The sequence below is a fragment of the Trichomycterus rosablanca genome, unplaced genomic scaffold (genome assembly GCF_030014385.1).
Source record: "Trichomycterus rosablanca isolate fTriRos1 unplaced genomic scaffold, fTriRos1.hap1 scaffold_252, whole genome shotgun sequence".
NCBI classification, from domain to species: domain Eukaryota; kingdom Metazoa; phylum Chordata; class Actinopteri; order Siluriformes; family Trichomycteridae; genus Trichomycterus; species Trichomycterus rosablanca.
In genome coordinates, this window is record NW_026947080.1 from 18,329 (window position 1) to 44,535 (window position 26,207).

The 26,207-nt window shown below is 38.7% G+C and overlaps 1 protein-coding gene across 2 annotated transcripts; it reads right to left on the reverse strand.

Annotated features, from left to right (window-relative positions):
- Nucleotides 1-2,456: 2,456 nt before the first annotated feature.
- Nucleotides 2,457-24,263, reverse strand: LOC134307085 (tripartite motif-containing protein 16-like). 2 transcript variants are annotated; one of them, XM_062990432.1, is made up of 8 exons: nt 24,191-24,263; nt 20,575-20,616; nt 19,860-20,454; nt 19,648-19,743; nt 18,603-18,836; nt 18,014-18,173; nt 17,725-17,784; nt 2,457-3,244 (listed from the first exon to the last, which is right to left on the reverse strand). In XM_062990432.1, the coding sequence occupies exons 3-8, from the start codon at nt 20,448-20,450 to the stop codon at nt 2,718-2,720; spliced, it is 1,668 nt and encodes a 555-aa protein (XP_062846502.1). In that variant the 5' UTR covers nt 20,451-20,454; nt 20,575-20,616; nt 24,191-24,263; the 3' UTR covers nt 2,457-2,717. The 2 variants fall into 2 exon arrangements, with proteins under 2 accessions (XP_062846502.1, XP_062846501.1); XM_062990431.1 differs by lacking the exon at nt 24,191-24,263 and having other exon boundaries at nt 19,860-21,037.
- Between the last annotated feature and the right edge of the window lie 1,944 nt (nt 24,264-26,207).

Here is a 26,207-nt window from a genome sequence, read left to right on the forward strand (position 1 = left end):
GTGGGTTCTTATGTGTGTTCTGTTTAAACTATATATTTCTTAAAGTTCTTGACTGAGCTTAATGCCGCCAACCACTGACTGGAGCAGATACGACTCAGGTCCTAGGATTTGTACGTGTAGATTCTGGGTTTTAGGAAGTTGAGCTACTGTTAATTTTTTTTTTTCCAGTTGAACTAAAAACAACCTGAATTGATGTTTTAACTGTTCATTAAGACTTCACTAAGAGTTATTACCATCAAGCAAATGTAAAGCATATTTCTGTATGAAGAGCATCTGTTTCTAGATAATATACACTGAGGTTTAAAGCATAATGGAGCGGGTTCAGTAATTGTGTAGTAGTTTAAAAGTGACAGTACGTCTGTGTCTGTTACTTATTCTGAATTGTGTTTGTTTGTAAACTGTTAATTAGTTCTTAATCTGGTCGTGATGTTAGTGAATTAAACCTACATCACTCTGATGGTCTGATCGATGAGCTGTCTGTTCTGACCTGCTGCTTAAGCCCGGCTAGCTCAGTCGGTAGAGCATGAGACGCTTAATCTCAGGGTCATGGGTTCGAGCCCCACGTTGGGTGAGTAGCTTTGTTTAACATCTACGCAAACCAAAAGAACATTCTTCCAATTTGGACAGAACTGAAGGGCTGTCAGTGTAGAATCGGGTATGTGGGTATATGCACTGCACTTGGACATCAGTTGGTTAGAGAGTGGTGCTAATAACGCCAAGGTCGTGGGTTTGATCTCCGTACGTACACTTTTGGACTTAAACTAACGAACGAGTGAGCTTTCTCTAACTAGCAGGTCCGATTGACCTGGGCTTCAAACGTTGTCTCTGACAAGTGTGAGCTCTGTGTACTTTGGTCAGTAGAAGTAGTTTTATAGCTTTATAAAAACATTTTACTTACTTACTATTTCCATTCTTGCAGGAGTGTGGGTTTACCTTCCACTTCAATAGTGAGGCGTGTCCAGCTCTGCTACAGAAACTGTCATTTGTGTCCCTGTTAAAAACTTTAGCTTAGTTAAAGCAAATAAAGACACATTTAAAATCTTTATCTTTAATTACAGGTTTAAAGTTGTAATAAACAAATGTTTGCACAAATAATATAAAACCAAAGTACAAAATAAACATTTCACTTATTTAAATTATCTCACAAATCACTTCTCAGTTTTAAAGGTCAAAGGCAGCAGCATCTTTTAGATCAGAACAGCTATTAACATTAAATATCACTATAGAGGAAATCCTGAAGACAGCAATGTAAACCTTTCATTTAAATACAAGCTGCAGTAAAGTTACATAGTTGACCCATTGTAAAGAAAGAACCTCACATTTGGGTTGTTGTAATAACACAATGGTTAAACTGCACAACACAACAACCTTAAAACATTTTCACATGCATTCGGCCTTTTCTTTCCTGTATACCAAAAACAGTCACAAATCAGGTCTACAACACGTTACAAAAACACTTGGGACATTTTTATTTTTGCCTTCTTTATCTTGAAAGTTTACATTGTATTGAAACTAAAATAACCAAATAAGTAATTAACATTTATGTTCATTCATCATCTTAACACATATTACAAACTAATCAAGCTCGTCAAATTTCAGACATTGTTCACGTAAACAAAAATCTCAAGTGGAAGCACAAGATTCATTTATTTATAGATGGTGCTGTTTATGGTTTTACACTTCAAAACATGAACAGTTTTCAAAAAAATAACAACAAACCCAACAGGAACATTTAATAATTAAAAAAATAAAATAATAATAATAATAATAGCAATAATAATAAGAATGTCACAAATCTGTACCCAAGCAACAAGCTGTAATTTATTTATTTATTAATTTATTTTGGTTTCAATACAACATCACATCAGCAAGAAAAAATGTGATTTGTAAGGTGTTGCAGGCAGCAAAGACGACTTTTCTGGTACATAGGAAAGAACAAATAAATATTACAAAATATTACCACCGATATCAGCAAGTAACTTTGTTTAACTGCCTTTGAAAATCAAAGGTCTCCTTGTTCTGAATTTATTATTAGCTAAACTTAAAAAAGCCAAATTACAATCTTTACTGTTTAACTGACTTTTAAAGTGGAGTTTATAATCATGTGGAGTTCATCATCCTCATCTAGTGGTGCTAGAGATACATTACATCTTGTTCAATAGGTACAAATTTGTGACTTTATTATTATTATTATTAATGTATTTTTTATTCTTTTTAATAGTATTTGCATAATTTTATTTGCATTTTTCATACTGTCTCAACTTTTTCCGATTTGGGGAGTGTAATAGACTTGAGAAGAAAGAAGTTTGAGGTGAAAATGATCACATTTACCATTTTGTAATGTACAGAAATTTTCTCTTTTATGTTTTTAAATATTCAGTTTGTCTTTTATTTAATTTAGTTTTAATATCTGAATCCATTTAGATGATAAATGTTTAAGAAAAGAAGAAATCAGATTAGATTAGATTCAACTTTATTGTCATTGTGCAGAGTAAACAAGTACAGAGCCAATGAAATGCAGTAATACACGCGATGTACACGCGCCGCCATCTTGCCAAATGAGGAAAGGGGGTAAATACTTTTTCACAGCACTGAATAAATGGTAGTTAATAAATTGAAAAAGAAAATCTTCATAAATGTATCACTGCCTCACAGATTCTAAAATCACTCAAACAGTTTAATGTTACACTTTCATGTACATTTTACATTTAATTTGTTCAATCTGACAGTTTCACTTCTGATCCTGAATAAAGATTAAACCCCGGGTAGAGGAGCTGAGTGAACGTGGTCTGAACTCTGTGGAGGAGCTTCATTGTATCAGAGACGCTGTAGAAGGACAGAGTTCCTGCTTCATAATCCACATACACTCCTATTCTAGAGGAACTCGGCATTATGGGAATTTTAGTCTCTTTGTTATTGTGCCAGAATGAAAAGCTGGATGGAGAACAGAACAAACTCCAGGACTGATCATTACGTCCAAACAAACACTCATCACCACGTCCCTTCCTGCTGATGCTTTTATATGACACTGCTATATAAACCCCATAATCCCCACTCAGCTCAACCTCCCAGTAACAGCGTCCACTCACACTCTCTCTACACACAACCTGAGAGTAATAATCAAATCTATCTGGATGATCAGGATACGACTGTAATGTTCTACTGTTGGTCACCACTTTGTTCTCCTCAGACAGACGGAGGTTTTTATTTACTGTGTTTGGATCCAGTGTGAACCGACAAACATCTGGAGAGGAAACACAAAATAAACCAATTAACACAGAAGAGAGACAGAGAGAGTACAGTGTGTGTGTGTGTGTGTGTACAGTGTGTGTGTGTGTGTGTGTGATTATACATAGCAACACACAATCCAAACACACACAAACCCTACACATACACACAATCACACACACATTACACAAACACTACACAAACACACATTACACAAACACCACACACACAAACACACAAAATACACAAACACACATTACACATACACACAAATACTACACAAACACACATACACATTAAAAAAACACAACAAAAATGCATACAAAGCCTACACAATCACACAAACCCTACACAATCAAACACTACACAATCACACAAACCCTACACAATCAAACAAACACTACACAATCACACAAACCCTACACAATCACACAAACCCTACACAATCAAACAAACCCTACACAATCAAACAAACCCTACACAATCACACAAACCCTACACAATCACACAAACCCTACACAATCAAACAAACCCTACACCATCACACAAACCCTACACAATCACACAAACCCTACACAATCAGACAAACCCTACACAATCAAACAAACCCTACACAATCACACAAGCCCTACACAATCACACAAACCCTACACAATCAAACAAACCCTACACAATCACACGAACCCTACACAATCACACAAACCCTACACAATCACAAACCCTACACAATCACACAAGCCCTACACAATCACACAAACCCTACACAATCAAACAAACCCTACACAATCACACGAACCCTACACAATCAAACCCTACACAATCAAACCCTACACAATCACACAAACCCTACACAATCAAACACTACACAATCACACAAACCCTACACAATCAAACACTACACAATCAAACACAAAACAATCACACAAACCCTACACAATCAAACAAACCCTACACAATCACACAAACCCTACACAATCACACACACCCTACACAATCAAACCCTACACAATCAAACACTACACAAACACTGCACAATCACACAAACCCTACACAATCACACAAACCCTACACAATCACACAAACCCTACACAATCAAACACTACATAATCAAACACTACACAATCACACAAACCCTACACAATCAAACAAACCCTACACAATCAAACAAACCCTACACAAACACAAAAACCTTACACAATCAAACACTACACAAACACTGCACTACACAAACACTGCACAATCACACAAACCCTACACAATCAAACACTACACAAACACTACACGATCACACAAACCCTACACAATCAAACACTACACAAACACTGCACAATCACACAAACCCTACACAATCACACAAACCCTACACAATCACACAAACCCTACACAATCAAACACTACACATTCAAAAACTACATAATCACACAAACCCTACACAATCACACAAACCCTACACAATCAAACACTACACGATCAAAATATACACAATCGCACAAACCCTACACAATCACACAAACCCTACACAATCAAATAATACACAATCACACAAAAACTACACAATCACACACTACACAATTAAACAGTACACAATAAAAAAAACTACACAATCACACAAACCCTACACAATCACACAAACCCTACACAATCACACAAACCCTACACAAACACTACACAATCACACAAACCCTACACAATCACACAAACCCTACACAATCAAACACTACACGATCAAAATCTACACAATCACACAAACCCTACACAATCACACAAACCCTACACAATCAAACACTACACAATCACACATCCCTACACATTTACACACAATCAAACACTACACAGTAAAAAACAAAACTACACAATCACACAAACCCTACACAATCACACAAACCGTACACAATCACACACTACACAATCAAACACTACACAATCAAACAAACCCAACACAATTACACAAACCCTACACAATCAAACACTACACAATCACACAAACCCTACACAATCAAACACTACACAATCAAACACTACTCAATCAAACAAACCCTACACAATCAACCAAACCGTACACAATCACACAAGCCCTACACCATCAAACAAACCCTACACAATCACACAAACCCTACACAATCAAACAAACCCTACACAATCAAACATTACACAATCAAACCCTACACAATCACACAAACCCTACACAATCACACAAACCCTACACAATCAAACAAACCCTACACCATCACACAAACCCTACACAATCACACAAACCCTACACAATCAAACACTACACAATCAAACCCTACACAATCACACAAACCCTACACAATCACACAAACCCTACACAATCAAACAAACCCTACACAATCACACAAACCCTACACAATCACACCCTACACAAACACTACACAATCACACAAACCCTGCACAATCAAACAAACCCTACACCATCACACAAACCCTACACAATCACACAAACCCTACACAATCAAACACTACACAATCAAACCCTACACAATCACACAAACCCTACACAATCACACAAGCCCTACACAATCACACAAACCCTACACAATCACACAAACCCTACACAATCACACAAGCCCTACACAATCACACAAACACTACACAATCAAACAAACCCTACACAATCACACGAACCCTACACAATCAAACAAACCCTACACAATCACACGAACCCTACACAACCAAACCCTACACAATCAAACACTACACAATCACACAAACACTACACAATCATACCCTACACAATCAAACACTACACAATCAAACCCAACACAATCACACAAACCCTACACAATCACACAAACCCTACACAATCAAACCCTACACAATCAAACACTACACAAACACTGCACAATCACACAAACCCTACACAATCACACAAACCCTACACAATCAAACAAACCCTACACAATCACACAAACCCTACACAATCAAACACTACACGATCACACAAACCCTACACAATCAAACACTACACAATCACACAAACACTGCACAATCACACAAACCCTACACAACCACACAAACACTACACAATCACACAAACCCTACACAATCAAACACTACACAAACACTGCACAATCACACAAACCCTACACAATCAAACACTACACAAACACTGCACAATCACACAAACCCTACACAATCACACAAACCCTACAGAATCACACAAACCCTACACAATCAAACCCTACACAATCACACAAACATTACACAATCACACAAACCCTACACAACCACACAAACACTACACAATCAAACAAACCCTACACAATCACACAAACCCTACACAATCACACAAACCCTACACAATCAAACACTACACAAACACTGCACAATCATACAAACCCTACACAATCAAACACTACACAAACACTACACAATCACACAAACCCTACACAATCACACAAACCCTACACAATCAAACAAACCCTACACAATCACACAAACACTACACAATCAAACACTACACGATCACACAAACACTACACAATCAAACACTACACAATCACACAAACACTGCACAATCACACAAACCCTACACAACCACACAAACCCTACACAATCAAACAAACCCTACACAATCACACAAACCCTACACAATCAAACACTACACAATCAAAAACTACACGATCACACAAACCCTACACAATCAAACACTACACAATCACACAAACCCTACACAATCACACAAACCCTACACAATCAAACACTACACGATCACACAATCAAACACTACACAAACACTGCACAATCACACAAACCCTACACAATCACACAAATCCTACACAATCAAACAAACCCTACACAATCACACAAACCCTACACAATCAAACACTACACGATCACACAAACCCTACACAATCAAACACTACACAAACACTGCACAATCACACAAAACCTACACAAAGACACAAACCCTACACAATCACACAAACCCTACACAATCACATAAACCCTACACAATCAACCAAACCCTACACAATCACACAAACCCTACACCATCAAACAAACCCTACACAATCACACAAACCCTACACAATCACATAAACCCTACACAATCAACCAAACCCTACACAATCACACAAACCCTACACCATCAAACAAACCCTACACCATCACACAAACCCTACACAATCACACAAACCCTACACAATCAAACAAGCCCTACACAATCAAACAAACCCTACACAATCACACAGACCCTACACAATCAAACCCAAAACAATTAAACACTACACAAACACTGCACAATCACAAAAAACCCTACACAATCACACAAACCCTACACAATCAAACCCTACACAATCAAACACTACACAATCACACAAACCCTACACAATCAAACAAACCCTACACAATCACACAAACCCTACACAATCAAACACTACACAATCAAACACTACACGATCACACAAACACTACACAAACACTGCACAATCACACAAACCCTACACAATCACACAAACCCTACACAATCAAACAAACCCTACACAATCACACAAAACCTACACAATCAAACCCTAAACAATTAAACACCACACAAACACTGCACAATCACAAAAAACCCTACACAATCACACAAACCCTACACAATCAAACCCTAAACAATTAAACACCACACAAACACTGCACAATCACAAAAAACCCTACACAATCACACAAACCCTACACAATCAAACACTACACAAACAAACACTACACAATCACACACAAACCCTAAGCATACACACAGACACAATCACATGCATACACACAGACACAAACACATAAACTCACACATACACACAAACACATACATTACACAAATAATACACAATCACACAAACTTACATACACACAAACACTACACAATCACACAGATACTACACAATCACACACATATACATTACACACACACTACACAAACCCTACACAATCACACAAACACACACACATTTTACACATACACACAAACACTACACAATAACACAAAACTACACAGATACACACATACATTACACAAACACTACAAAAACACACACATACATCACATAAACACACAAACCCTACACATACACACAAACAATCACACAAACACTACACAATCACACAAACACTACACAATCACACAAACACTACACAAACAGTCCACAATCACACACATACATTACACAAACACTACATAATCACACAAACACTACACAAACACACATACATTACACAAACCCTACACATGACAAGAAACACACACATACATTACACAAACACTACACAATCACACACAAACCCTACACATGACAAGAAACACAAACATACATTACACAAACAGTACACAAACACACACATACATTACACAAACACACACATATATTACACAAACTACACAATCACATACAAACCCTACGCATACACACAAATACAACACAAACACACACATTAAACAAACACTGCACAATCACAGACACTACACATACACACAAACACTACACAATCACACACAAACCATTCGCATACACACAAACCATTCGCATACACACAAACACTACACAAACACACACATTACACACACAATCACATAAACTCACACATACATTACACAAACACACACATTACACACACATTACACACACAATGCACAAATACACACAGAAACTACACATACACAAATACTACAAAAAACACATTACACAAACAGAACAAAAATGCATACAAACCCTACACAATCACACAGACACTACACAATCACATAGAAACCTTACACAATCACACAAACACTACACAATCACATAGAAACCTTACACAATCACACAAACACTACACAATCACACAAACACTACACAATCACATAGAAACCTTACACAATCACACAAACACTACACAATCACACAAACACACACACATTACACAAACACTACACAATCACACAAACACTACACAATCACATAGAAACCCTACACAATCACACAAACACTACACAATCACACAAACACACACATACATAACACAAACATTACACAAACACACACAAACCTTACACATACACACAAACCCTACACAATCACACAAACCGTACACAATCACACAAACCCTACACAATCAAACACTACACGATCACACAAACACTACACAATCAAACACTACACAAACACTGCACAATCACACAAACCCTACACAATCACACAAATCCTACACAATCAAACCCTAAACAATTAAACACTACACAAACACTGCACAATCACAAAAAACCCTACACAATCACACAAACCCTACACAATCAAACACAACACAATCACACAAACCCTACACAACCAAACAAACCCTACACAATCACACAAACCCTACACAATCACACAAACCCTACACAATCAAACACTACACGATCACACAATCAAACACTACACAAACACTGCACAATCACACAAACCCTACACAATCACACAAATCCTACACAATCAAACAAACCCTACACAATCACACAAACCCTACACAATCAAACACTACACGATCACACAAACCCTACACAATCAAACACTACACAAACACTGCACAATCACACAAAACCTACACAAAGACACAAACCCTACACAATCACACAAACCCTACACAATCACATAAACCCTACACAATCAACCAAACCCTACACAATCACACAAACCCTACACCATCAAACAAACCCTACACAATCACACAAACCCTACACAATCACATAAACCCTACACAATCAACCAAACCCTACACAATCACACAAACCCTACACCATCAAACAAACCCTACACCATCACACAAACCCTACACAATCACACAAACCCTACACAATCAAACAAGCCCTACACAATCAAACAAACCCTACACAATCACACAGACCCTACACAATCAAACCCAAAACAATTAAACACTACACAAACACTGCACAATCACAAAAAACCCTACACAATCACACAAACCCTACACAATCAAACCCTACACAATCAAACACTACACAATCACACAAACCCTACACAATCAAACAAACCCTACACAATCACACAAACCCTACACAATCAAACACTACACAATCAAACACTACACGATCACACAAACACTACACAAACACTGCACAATCACACAAACCCTACACAATCACACAAACCCTACACAATCAAACAAACCCTACACAATCACACAAAACCTACACAATCAAACCCTAAACAATTAAACACCACACAAACACTGCACAATCACAAAAAACCCTACACAATCACACAAACCCTACACAATCAAACCCTAAACAATTAAACACCACACAAACACTGCACAATCACAAAAAACCCTACACAATCACACAAACCCTACACAATCAAACACTACACAAACAAACACTACACAATCACACACAAACCCTAAGCATACACACAGACACAATCACATGCATACACACAGACACAAACACATAAACTCACACATACACACAAACACATACATTACACAAATAATACACAATCACACAAACTTACATACACACAAACACTACACAATCACACAGATACTACACAATCACACACATATACATTACACACACACTACACAAACCCTACACAATCACACAAACACACACACATTTTACACATACACACAAACACTACACAATAACACAAAACTACACAGATACACACATACATTACACAAACACTACAAAAACACACACATACATCACATAAACACACAAACCCTACACATACACACAAACAATCACACAAACACTACACAATCACACAAACACTACACAATCACACAAACACTACACAAACAGTCCACAATCACACACATACATTACACAAACACTACATAATCACACAAACACTACACAAACACACATACATTACACAAACCCTACACATGACAAGAAACACACACATACATTACACAAACACTACACAATCACACACAAACCCTACACATGACAAGAAACACAAACATACATTACACAAACAGTACACAAACACACACATACATTACACAAACACACACATATATTACACAAACTACACAATCACATACAAACCCTACGCATACACACAAATACAACACAAACACACACATTAAACAAACACTGCACAATCACAGACACTACACATACACACAAACACTACACAATCACACACAAACCATTCGCATACACACAAACCATTCGCATACACACAAACACTACACAAACACACACATTACACACACAATCACATAAACTCACACATACATTACACAAACACACACATTACACACACATTACACACACAATGCACAAATACACACAGAAACTACACATACACAAATACTACAAAAAACACATTACACAAACAGAACAAAAATGCATACAAACCCTACACAATCACACAGACACTACACAATCACATAGAAACCTTACACAATCACACAAACACTACACAATCACATAGAAACCTTACACAATCACACAAACACTACACAATCACACAAACACTACACAATCACATAGAAACCTTACACAATCACACAAACACTACACAATCACACAAACACACACACATTACACAAACACTACACAATCACACAAACACTACACAATCACATAGAAACCCTACACAATCACACAAACACTACACAATCACACAAACACACACATACATAACACAAACATTACACAAACACACACAAACCTTACACATACACACAAACACTACACAAACACACACATACATTACACAAACACTACACAAACACATACAAACCATACGCATACACACAAACATTACAATCACACAAACACTACACAAACACACACATACATTACACAAACACACACAAACCCGAACTCGAGCAGCATGGCCCAGCAGCACCGGTATTGGACGAGCGACGTAGACGGCGAACAGAGCGGCCAAAACGGAAGCGTGGCAGGAGAGGTGGGCTTCATGCTAGGCTAAAGGCTAGGGCTACACGACCACCGCTACCTAACATGTTGCTGGCTAACGTTCGCTCCCTCTAAAACAAGCTGGATGAGCTGAGAACCAGGATAACAACACAACGTGAGATCAGAGACTGCTGTGCTGTAACTGGATACTAGATTTTCTATCTGACCGATCTCAGTCAGTCAGGATTGGCACGCGAACATCCAGCACAAAGACCATAAACATTGGGACACCTCAAGGCTGCGTGCTGAGCCCTCTTCTGTACTCGCTCTTCACACATAACTGTGTGGCCTCTTATAACACCACCAGTATTATTAAGTTTGCTGATGACACCACCGTCATTGGTCTTATTACTGGGGAGGATGAGACGGCGTACAGGAAGGAGGTAGCAGATCTTGTGGGCTGGTGTCAGAACAACAATCTTTCATTAAATATCAACAAGACAAAGGAACTGATTGTGGACCCCAGGAGGAGAGGAGAACAGCATACACCACTGTATATAGGTGGAACAGTAGTGGAGAAGGTGAAAACCTTCAAATTCCTGGGTGTGCACATCAGTGAGGATCTCACCTGGTCCTGCAACACACACCACATCATCAAAAAGTCACAACAGAGACTGTACTTCCTAAGAAGACTAAAAAAAATGTGGCATGTCAACCAAAATTCTCAGCAACTTCTACAAATGTAGAGTGGAAAGTGTCCTTACCAGCTCCATCACAGTCTGGTACGGAAACTGCACTGCAGAGGACAGGAAGGCACTCCAGCGTGTAATAAAAACTGCACAAGGAATTTCTGGAACGTCCTTCCCTGCACTACAGGACATTTATCAGAACTGCCTTAGTTTATTTCTATTTTTATTACTTTGTATATAAAACGTTTTTTTTTATAGTTTAAATTTAAATATTTTTTTTATTGTGTTAGTTTAATTTTGTTTTATGTACAATACTTATTGATGTTTGGAGGATGAACAAAGTAAGAATTTCATTGTACATTGTAACTGCTGGTTCTTCTGTGCACATGACAGTAAAACTCTTGAATCTTGACTTCACCACACAAACATACATTACACAAACACACACAAACCCTACACTAACACACAAACACTACACAAACACACAGACACTACACATACACACAAATACAACTCAAACACAAACATTACACAAACACTGCACAATCACACAGATACTACACATACGCACATACATTACACAAACACACACAAACACAGACACAATCACACAATCATTAAATAATCACATACAAACCCTACGCATACACACAAACACTACACACACATACATCACACAAACACATACAAACCCTACACAATCACACAAACACACATACATCACACAAACATTACACAAACACATACAAACCCTACGCATACACACAAACACTACACAATCACACAAACACTACACAAACACTGCACAAACACTACATATACACACAGATACTACTCAAACACACATTACACAAACACTGCGCAATCACACAGACACTACACATACACACATACAGTATCTCACAAAAGTGAGTATGCCCCTCACATTTTTGCAAATATTTGATTATATCTTTTCATGGGACAAAACTATAGAAATGAAACTTGGTTATAACTTAGAGTAGTCAGTGTACAGCTTGTATAGCAGTGTAGATTTACTGTCTTCTGAAAATAACTCAACACACAGCCATTAATGTCTAAATAGCTGCAACATACAGTAAGTGAGTACACCTCACAGTGAACATGTCCAAATTGTGCCAAAGTGTGTCGTTGTCCCTCCCTGGTGTCATGTGTCAAGGTCCCAGGTGTGAATGGGGAACAGAGCTGTTAAATTTGGTGTTTTGGGTACAATTCTTTCATACTGGCCCCTGGATATTCAACATGGCACCTCATGGCAAAGAACTCTCTGAGGATGTGAGAAATAGAATTGTTGCTCTCCACAAAGATGGCCTAAGCTATAAGAAGATTGCTAACACCCTGAAACTGAGCAACAGCACGGTGGCCAAGGTCATACAGCGGTTTTCCAGGACAGGTTCCACTCGGAACAGGCTTCGTCAGGGTCGACCAAAGAAGTTGAGTCCACGTGTTAAGCGCCATATCCAACACCGTCGTAGGAACATGATCAAAAACAAACCAGCAGAATCTTACAATCACATTTATGCTGTCCGTTTTACTTAAAAAAATCACAATATTTCATAATGCTTTGCTATCGTTGCAAAATGAAAGCGTACCGTAAACAGCAGAACCGCGACCCAGATCAATCACACAACAGCAGAAAATCATAACCACTTATCTGCTTACCGATCTATATCCATGTGTTGTTCCATTAAATATATAATCCACTTTATATAAGACCATCTTGTATGTTTCCAGAATATATAAATCCATACCCACCTTATAAAAACTATTGTAGATCATTTATTCTCTCGGCTTTCCCGGTAAAAAGCTTACATTGGTTATTCGCTCACTAAACTGTCATTTATACAACAACCAATGAAGAGAGAGATTGAAATTCCACCTAGAATGTGAATTCGGAAGCTCTGATTGGTTTATACATCTGAATCTCTTCACCAAATGAACTGATTCATAGAGTTGTTTATGGATCTAACAGTTTAGCCACCACTGCTCTACATTTGCGCAGGTTTGATGTCGAGTTTTTTATTGTTTTCTTTTTTTTACTCAGTAACGAATGTTATTTAAAATGTAGCGAATTACAGTTCTTAATACAAAACATACTTAAGTAAAAGTAAAATTACTGGCTGTAAAATCTACTTTAAAAAGTACAAGTGCACAAAAAAACTCAATTATAGTAACGCGAGTAAATGTAATTTGTTACTTTCCACCTCTGGTAAAGGTGATGGACTAAATCCAATTGAGCACCTGTGGCGCATCCTCAAGTGGAAGGTGGAGGAGTTCAAGGTGTCTAACATCCACCAGCTCCGTGATGTCATCATGGAGGAGTGGAAGAGGATTCCAGTAGCAACCTGTGCAGCTCTGATGAATTCCATGCCCAGAAGGGTTAAGGCAGTGCTAGGTAATAATGGTGGTCACACAAAATATTGACACTTTGGGCACAATTTGGACATGTTCACTGTGGGGTGTACTCACATGTGTTGCAGCTATTTAGACATTAATGGCTGTGTGTTGAGTTATTTTCAGAAGGAAATCTATACTGCTATACAAGTTACATCCAAGTTTCATTTCTATAGTGTTGTCCCATGAAAAGATAAAATCAAATATTTGCAGAAATGTGTACTCACTTTTGTAAGATACTGTACATTACACAAACACTACACAAACAAACACACATATATTACACAAACTCATACAAACCCTACACATACACAAAGACACTACACAATCACACAAATACTACTACAACACAACTACTACTCAAACACAAACAAATGCTACACAAAAGCATGAACACTACACTGACATATAGACACTACACATAAGCACAAATATTACTCAAACACACACATACTACTCAAACACACAAATACTGCACAAACACACACATACTATTCAAACACACAAATATTACTCACACACACATACTACTCAAACACACACAAATACTGCACAAACACACAAATACTGCTCAAACACACAAATATTACTCAAACACACACATACTACTCAAACTAGGGCTGGACGATATGGCTAAAATTTGCACCTGCATGCAAAAATGCTTCCGCAAAAAAGGAACACCGGCAAAGCGCGCAGCCCCCCCCCCCGGCTCCGCCCCTGACTGTGGATGCTCGTTCCCTCACAGCTGTTGAACTCATTTTGCCGCTAATATCGACCGTGTTGTAGGTAGCGTGTTGTAGTGTAATCAGAGCGGTAACGCTGAGCAATGGCTTCGTGCCTGTGGCGTACTTCATCACGCACTTACAAAATGTATATCGATCGAATTTGTTTAAAAATCATATCACCGTTATTGAAACATTTTCTATCGCGATATATATCGATATCGAATTATTGTCCAGCACTAACTCAAACCCACAAATACTGCTCAAACACACACATACTACTCAAACACACAAATACTACTCAAACACAAATATTACTTGTAGTATTGTACACTACACAAACACACACATTTGTTACAAACACTACACAAACAAACACACAAATACATTACACAAGCACAGACAAACCCTACACATACTCACACAGACACTACACAAATACACAGACACCAACATTTACAAATGCACACAAATGCTACACAAACTAATGAAAACTACACAAACACACAAATGTTACACAAACACACAAAAACACTACACAGACATATAGAAACACCCCACAAACATGACACATTCACAAACAGTACACAGACACACACCAGCAACATACAATCCAACAACAAACACAACGTCATGCTAATAAAGCTTTTTGAATTGTGTTTCAGTGTGTGTGTGTGTGTGTGTGTGCACATATGAGTGTGTGTGTGTCTGTTAATGTGTGTGTAAGTGTGAATGTGTGTAAACGTGTGTGAGAGGGTGTGTCTGTGTAAATGTGTGTTGGTGTATGTTAGTGTGTGTGTGTGTGTGTGTGTGTTTCAAGGGTTTCTGTGACTGAATCATAAAGATTTATAAAACCTCCTGGAGCAAAAATATACAGACAGCAGTTTAAATGGTTGTTTTACTTGTTTTAACCTCTAAAGTTCTTGGTGATTTTAAATAACTATAGAAGAAAAGTACATGAAACAGTGGTCTTTAGCAAGGACCAAAAATGTCCCTAATCTGAGGCATGATCACTGTCAGAACCACTTCACCACTGTCCAAACAAATTTCAAAATAGATCAAAAAAGTAATTGTAATACAGTATAGTCTGGAAAAAGTTACAAAGTCAATCCTAAGATTTTAGTACTTTAGCGAACCACAGTAAGAGCCATGATCTCTAAATGACACTTTGTAACAGCTAAGATGCTTCAAGAGCTCATCAATGTCTCATTAAGAAAAACATACAAGAACCCAAACAAACATTTAGGAAACCGCAGGACCTGCTGACCTCAATTTAAATCTGATTTAATGATTCCAGTATTAGAAGGAGACTGAGCACAAATAAAATCCATGGGAGAGTCACAAGGTAAAATCACTGTTAACTAAGAGGAACATAAAGCCCCGCCTCTCATTTACCAATATAAGAACCTTAATGACCCTCAAGCTTTTTGGTGATGATGTTCTGTGAACTGATGAGTCAGAATTCTTATACTTGCAATGAAGCTAAAACAGCATTTTACAATAAAAAACATCTCACTTAACAGTCAGTCATGGTGGTGGTTAAAGAAGAACGTTTGGTCATCAGTTCATGATTTAAAGATTAAACACTCGTGCAATATAAAAACACAACAATTTCAAATAACAAGCAGATCTTTGTTAAAATAAATCTGAGGAAATAAAGTTTAGGTTTTGGACCTAATCAAATCTGGACTTGAACCAAACTGAGCTGCTGTAGCATCTGAACTAGTAACGTGACAAATATGTAAAAATACAGATAACTGGGGGGTGCAAATACTTTTTCACTGCACTGTGTATGTTTGTGTGTTTGGAAGAAACTTACATTGTAGAAAATCTTCTCTGATTTCAGGTTCAGGAGGTGAAGTAATCCAGACTTTCTTCACTGCAGAGAGAGTAACAGTACAATCACTTATCACAGTAAATAAATATCTGCACTAGAAAGTGTCGCAGGTACAGCCAGTAAGAAGTTTGACATGTTCCTCGAGTGTTTGTCTAAAGTGACTTTAAGTCTGAGAAACTACAGTGTGAGTGTATTTCATTTAACCCTGGACTCACTGTGACCATGACCAGTACTGGGTTAATAAGTAAATGAATGATGATCCTTCACTCACCTTCATCTGGTATCTTCTCACACTGATCTTTCCAGAATTCTTCTACTTTCTCTCTCAGCTGAGATACAGACTTTGTAACATCATCAAATGAGAGGAAAGGACTGATTGTGATGGCGGCTGATTCTGCAGATCCAGCAGGAGCCGAGAGAGACTGAAAATTCTACATCCAGACAGATAATGTTCACAGAGAAACAACAAGATGATGAATCACAAATGATGGACGATTTCTCAGAACCCCGAGTGTTATGACTTTATGGGTCATAATGTGTTTTGTGTAGGGGGGTTTTCTCTATGTTACAGATTTGTGGAAGATGCACAAAGCTACCACCAGGGAGAGACGCCTATAAAAAGGAGTCCTCTGGGAAGACAGGAGAGGATGCTTTGCTTGTGATGGGTTTTCTGTTGCATTTCTGATTCTCCCAAACATGTTTGAATGAATTCTAACAATAATCGAGTTTAAGGGAACAAATTTCTCGACGAAAGGCATCAGGTTTCAAAGATTTTGAGTTTAGGGGACGTCAAGTTACAAGGTACTGCTGTATTTTATTAATTGGTGCAGCAATAATATACTTATTTTTAGTGCTGTTACCTGGAGGAAATGGACGGAATCCTCTGTGTGTGAAAGCTGTTCCAGTTCAGCATCTTTCCTCTTCAGCTCTACAATCTGCTGCTCCACCTGTTTCAGGAGTTTTTCAGCTTGACTTACTTCTGCTGTCTCTCGATCTCTGATCAGATCTTTTAGCTCAGAGCATCTTCTGTTAATTGAGTTGATTAGTTCAGTACAGATCCTCTCAATGTTCTCCACTGCTGTCTGTGCAGAACACTGTTAGAAGATTCAGAAAGAGGAAACATTTCTCACTCAGATATTTGTCCATCTTTCACATTCATATGTAGCTACTGGCCAGAGTAAGACTTTTATTACTCATAGCTTGGTGATGGTGCTAAATGGCCTGATTTTTCATACCATTGAAAATGTTACCATCATCATGTCCACATGATGCAATATTTGATACTCTACTTCCCAAATATAAGAAAGTTCCAGTCTTCTACCTTCCACCTTAAACTCCAGCACTTCTTCAGTGTTCATCTTCACTTTAGTTGTTACTGCATTTATTAGCATGTTATATTTCCTCACAGATTTTTGATACAACACACCTGCTCCTGTATGTCCTGAATTCAAAGTTATATGTGTGGATTAAATCTAATAAAACCTAAAACCACCATATATACTGTAAAGTGTGCTGGTGGTAGCATACTGTTACAGAAGTTCTTTTGAGTATCAGGAAACAGCAGCCTGGCCAGGACTGGGAAATTCAATGTAGTGATCTTCTCAAGTCTTTAGCAGAAATCTTATACAGTCATTTATGTTTAAGCATCTTGATCCAAAGCAACAATCAATAATCCTTTTGGGTGGCCCAGTCAAAGTCCTAATCTGATCTTATCACCCTTATAATTATTAGCACAACCTCAGAATTGCTGTACTGCATCAATCACCAAATAACCAGGCAGAATTTAAAGATTTACTACTAAATTGCAAAGTTACCTGAGATATAAAATATCTCATTTTTAATGGAAATTGGTTTAATGGAGGAGAGTCGGACTGATCCTGAGAGCTTTTTGTTTATAAAACTTACCTTGTGAGACTCCACAGCGTTTATCAGCTCACCAAGTTCCTTCTCTCTGTTCTGGATTTTCTCCTGGAATTTTCTCTGGATCTCCAGCAGTTGCTTCTACATAGAATAACAATTCAGGATTTACTTGTATTGTGTACGAGCACCACATAAACAACGTCAGTGTAAATGCTTATGAGTTGTTACTTGTTAAAGAGAGCTGTATAATATTTTACCTGTTTCTCAGTTCTTTCTGCTGCAGCTGATATTGTATCATGTCCTTTATGATCATCCATGGTGCACAACATGCAGATACACTGCTGATCAGTACAACAGTAAACCTCCAGCAGTTTATTATGCTGAGAGCAGATCTGATCCTGGAGTCGTCTGGAGGCTTCAACCAGCTTGTGATTCTTAAAAGCAGGAGATTCATAGTGAGGTTGGAGGTGAGTTTTACAGAAAGAGGCCAAACACACCAGACAGGATTTAACTGCTTTGTATTTTTTCCCACTGCAGTAATCACAATCCACCTCCTGAGGTCCAGCAGAACAGTGACCAGGATCTGAAGCTTGAAGTTCTGTTTTCTTCAGTTTCTCCACAACTCCAGCCAGAATTGTGTTTCTACTCACTTCAGGTCTTGGAGTGAAGATTTTTCTACACTGTGGACAGCTGTATGTTCCCTTATCATCCTCCTGATCCCAGCAGTTATTAATACACACCATACAGAAACTGTGTCCACATGATGTAGTTACTGGATCCTTCAGTGTTTCCAGACAGACTGAACAGCTGAACTCGTCCTGAGTTACTGATATTTTAGACTCAGCCATTTTTCTACACGTAAACAGAAACATCAGTAAACACATCAAGTTATTTACAGCAGTTCAGACTTCCTGGTTTAGTTTGTGAGTGTTATGTTCATGTTTATGTTTCTCGATTATTGTTAATTTTTACCCAGAAGATCGGACCCAGAAGCTGTCCCATACGGACCCGGACCTACAGGCAAAACAGAAAGTTATTTGAAACCTGACGGAGCGCTTCTATTTTCACCGGCGCAGCTTTTGTAGTCTTTACGGTAGCGGTTTAGCGAATGAGAAAAATGCACAGACCAATCACGTGACACCACTCAGCCAATCAAGTCTGTGCATTCCAGCCGGTAAACACTGCAACTCTACAGTGCAGACAGAGGAGAGAGTTAGAGGCCAGTTACATGTAAAAAGATGGTGGAAAGAAAAAGAAAGATAGCGAACGTAGAACAAAACGAAGGGAGAGAAACACACGACTGTGCCGGAGAAAGTTGAGAAAAAGACGAGTGAGAGAGGAGACAAATGGCGCTCTCCAAAAAAGAAACGTGTACAGCGAAATTACAGCATTTAATCCGTGATGGAGAGACTCATTTCTGTTCTTACTTCCCACTGGAGCACAATTTATTTTTATTTTCTCTTAATTTGATAAGAGAAAGGTTTGATAAGGTGGGGCGGTCTGGGTCCTCTCTGTGTGGAGTTTGCATGTTCTCCCCGTGTCTGCGTGGGTTTCCTCCAGTGCTCCTGTTTCCTCCCACAGTCCAAAGACATGCAAGTGAGGTGAATTGGAGACACTGAATTGTCCATGACTGTTTTCGATATAAACTTGTGACCTGATGAATCTTGTGTAATGAGTAACTACCGTTTCTGTCATTAATGTAAACCAAGTGTAAAACATGACGTTATAATCCTAATAAATAAACAGACATTTGATTTGACAGTCAGTTATTGATTACATGCAGATGTTGATACAGCTACTTATATATATTATAACATACAGGTGTTGGACAAAATAACTGAAACACCTGTCATTTTAGTGTGGTAGGTTTCATGGCTAAATTGGACCAGTCTGGTGGCCAATCTTCATTAATTGCACATTGCACCAGTAAGAGCAGAGTGTGAAGGTTCAATTAGCAGGGTAAGAGCACAGTTTTGCTCAAAATATTGCAATGCACACAACATTATGGGTGACATACCAGAGTTCAAAAGAGGACAAATTGTTGGTGCACGTCTTGCTGGCGCATCTGTGACCAAGACAGCAAGTCTTTGTGATGTATCAAGAGCCACGGTATCCAGGGTAATGTCAGCATACCACCAAGAAGGACAAACCACATCCAACAGGATTAACTGTGGACGCAAGAGGAAGCTGTCTGAAAGGGATGTTCGGGTGCTAACCCGGATTGTATCCAAAAAACATAAAACCACGGCTGCCCAAATCACGGCAGAATTAAATGTGCACCTCAACTCTCCTGTTTCCACCAGAACTGTCCGTCGGGAGCTCCACAGGGTCAATATACACGGCCGGGCTGCTATAGCCAAACCTTTGGTCACTCGTGCCAATGCCAAACGTCGGTTTCAATGGTGCAAGGAGCGCAAATCTTGGGCTGTGGACAATGTGAAACATGTATTGTTCTCTGATGAGTCCACCTTTACTGTTTTCCCCACATCCGGGAGAGTTACGGTGTGGAGAAGCCCCAAAGAAGCGTACCACCCAGACTGTTGCATGCCCAGAGTGAAGCATGGGGGTGGATCAGTGATGGTTTGGGCTGCCATATCATGGTATTCCCTTGGCCCAATACTTGTGCTAGATGGGCGCGTCACTGCCAAGGACTACCGAACCATTCTGGAGGACCATGTGCATCCAATGGCGGTGCCGTGTATCAGGATGACAATGCACCAATACACACAGCAAGACTGGTGAAAGATTGGTTTGATGAACATGAAAGTGAAGTTGAACATCTCCCATGGCCTGCACAGTCACCAGATCTAAATATTATTGAGCCACTTTGGGGTGTTTTGGAGAAGCGAGTCAGGAAACGTTTTCCTCCACCAGCATCACGTAGTGACCTGGCCACTATCCTGCAAGAAGAATGGCTTAAAATCCCTCTGACCACTGTGCAGGACTTGTATATGTCATTTCCAAGACGAATTGACGCTGTATTGGCCGCAAAAGGAGGCCCTACACCATACTAATAAATTATTGTGGTCTAAAACCAGGTGTTTCAGTTATTTTGTCCAACCCCTGTATATATTATATATAGCAGTGATAGCTCAGTGGTTAAGGTACTGGAGTAGTAAACAGAAGGTTGCCGGTTCAAGCCTCACCACCACCAAGTTGCCACTGTTGGGGTCCCTGAGCAAGGCCCTTAACCCTCAATTACTCATTGTGTTCAGCTCATTGTGTAAGTCACTTTGGATAAAAGCATCTGCTAAATGCTATATATATATATAAGATAAGATAATCCTTTATTAGTCCCACAGTGGGAAAATTCACAGTGTTGCAGCAGCGAAGGGATAGCAAAGCACTCAGTACAAAAAATAGACAATAAAAAGTACAATGTATAACAATAATAATAAAAAAGTCAGAAAAACTGAAAAAAAATATTTACAAATAATTTAATTATATATATATATATATATATATATATATATATATATATATATATATATAGTATATATACTGTATATAAATATATATATATATATATATATATATATATATATATATATATATATATATATATATTACGGACCTTTGCTTCAAGAAATTTTCTCTAACTGGACCTCTTTAAATTTTTAGTTGAATACCCCTGATCTTTTGTATTCATGCTGTGGGACTTTTAATTTGCAATGTTGTTGTAGTAGAAGTCACTAGTTAACTACTACAACCTTCATCTTACCAAAACTTCTGTTTCTCTGTTTTTTTTTTTTTTATTTTTTTTTTTTTTATTACTTATTGTGTAGTAATTAGTACAGGTGACTAGTTAACTACTACAACCTTCATCTTGTCAAAACTTGCGTTTCTTAATTTTTGTTAATCTTCTATATTTTATTATTACTGTACCTTTACTGTAGTACATTTTATGGTACGTTACTGTACCCATGCTGTAAGACTTTTATAATGTGGTTGTAGTAACTAGTACAAGTGACTAGTTAAATACTACATCCTTGGTTATATGAAAAAATGTTTTTTTTTTACTTTTAATTCTTTATTACTGTACCCATACTGTAGGGATTGTTTCTGTAATTTAAGTGTAGTGGGTGGTACATGTCACTAGGTAACTATTGCATCGTTTAATATATTAAAATGATTGTTTGTAGAATTGTTGACACTATATATTGTTACTGTACTCATACTGTAGGACTTTATACAGTTGTATTGAATGGTACATGCCACTGGGTAATAACTACACCTCGGCTTCATGCACTTTGTAGACGCTCCCTTAGCACTTCAACTCAGATGAACCTCACATTTACACAATAACAGAAAATAAACATTTACAGAAAAAACTTTTAAACATATTTGATTGTAGTTTGTTCCTTGTTTACTGCAGAATCAGTTAATGCAGTTTCACTCATTTTTGGATGTTTATTAGCCGAGAACGAGCCGAAAGAAACTCGAATGTCAGGCGAATGTCCAAGACTTCCTGGTTTAGTTCGTGAGTGTTCTGTTCAAAACACGTGTGTTTAAATCAAATCAACAATCTGAACTACATAAAGTAACAATACACAGTAATGTACAGAAGTGTGGAAATGTATAAACTCACCTGCGTTCATCAACTTCAATTATCAACAAAACTACAAACACAGACACGGAACAGATCCGCACTCGAAGAGAACAGGAGAGAACAGAGAGAGAGAGAGAGAGCGTAAGGTTTTTATTTTTAGCACCTGGTCAAGGTCACGGTGGGTCTTTTTCTAGTTAACACTGAATGTAAATCAGGAACACATGATGCACAATTATTTGAAGGTAACCAATCAGTTTAGTTTTAAATAATACACACACATCTACTTTTTATGTCTCATCCTGAACTGTTTCACATGTCTTTTCATTTAAAGAAATATTTTATTTTTATAGGAGAGATGCTACACTTACCCATCCCGCTCGTACTACAGGAAATTATAGTGTAAATATTACAATAAATAAATAATAATAACTCTGTTTAACTGCCTTGGACATTAGCTTTGATGAAGAAAAAGCCGCTGGGTCAGTGTGTAACAGGAGGTTTGGAGTGAAGGTGGGTGTGTGTGGATAAAAGCTTCCAGCACCTGGTATTCCCAGGCGGTCTCCCATCCCTCTCTCTTACTTTTATTTTTCTCGCCAGCTTCGTGTTGTTTTGAAACTAAAATAAATAAATAAGTAATTAAGAGCTTAAAATTGTTTAGGTTAGGTTTGTGTATGTATGATTTGTGTACATTTTATTTATTTAAATTATCCTCTAGGCCACACAGGGAGGATGGAGGTCCCTGCTGAGTCTGGTTCCTCTCAAGGTTTCTTAGTCCTTTCTTAGTAGTCCTCTCTAAAGCTACCTGAGCAGTGTTGGGGTAGTTACTCAAAAAAGTAATCCATTACTCATTACTTATTACTTAACTAAAATTGTAATGGGATTACTTTACTCCCCAGCTAGCACACTCATCTGGCCCAGTTCCCACTTTTCTATCGGCACATTCGGCCGAGTGTCAGAATCGACCAGAATCAATGTAGCCAGATCCGGCCCAGTTTACTAACCGGTGCAGAGCTGTAGCCGTCGCACCTTCTGCTTTTGTTGGCCATTTTCTCGTTTCTTTCTTTCAGTTTGTTTGGCACTGCGGTGCCCTTTTATGTTTGTTTATTTAAATTCTAGGTTGTGCCGCCGCACTGTGCTGCCGCCGCCGTGCCGCCGCCACCGGGCCACCGCTATTGGGCCGCCGCCAGGTCGCCGCCGCCGCCTCCGTGCCGCCGCCATTGTGCCGCCGCCGTTGAGCCGTTGCCGCCGTGCCGTCGCCGCCTGGTCGCCGCCATTAGGTCGCCAACAGGTCGCCGCCGCTGAGCCGCCGCCGCCGTGCCGCCGCCACCTTGATATCCATTAGGGCGCCCAGAGGAACGCGACCCCCTCCCAGCGCAAAGCGCTGGTGACAGCGTCGCGTTACGCCCTCTGGAGCGCTGTGAATAAACGGCCACTTCCCAGCCACTCTGGCTGGTGACAGCGCCGTTACATTTAGTCGGTTAAGTCCGCATTTAATCACACCCGGTAGCTGGCATGGCGCTGACCAGCACAAACGGCTGGAGAGCGCCGTGCCACTCAACTACCGGCGGTGTTACCCCCTTCTTTGGCCAACAGCGCGAGGTTTCCCACCTCGCGAACCCGGTCGCTTCGCCTCTTTAAGGCTGGGAGCGGTTTTTGCTTTCAGCGTTGCGGTGGCAGTGCGCTTAAGCTCCCAGCCAGGAGGTGAGTGACCAGGGTTCGCGCCTTGCGCTTCCCCTTTTTCCCATTTATGTTTTTTTCCCTGTTTCTTTCAGCCTCGACGTTACCGGCTGCCTTCGGGATTCCTGGAAGTGTTTTCTGTTCTGGTTATTCTTTATGTTATGGTTTATTATGTTTACTATTTGTAAATAAAACCCTTTTAAGTTTAATCCTCTGCATCCTTGGGTCCTTTCTCCCCACATCATAACAACTTCTTTATATTGTTTTTATATATATTTTTTATATATTGTTCACTTTTATAATTATTATTCTTATATGCAATTATATGTTATTTTCTATATATAATATTCATATAGCTGTCATTTTGGTTCACTTTTAT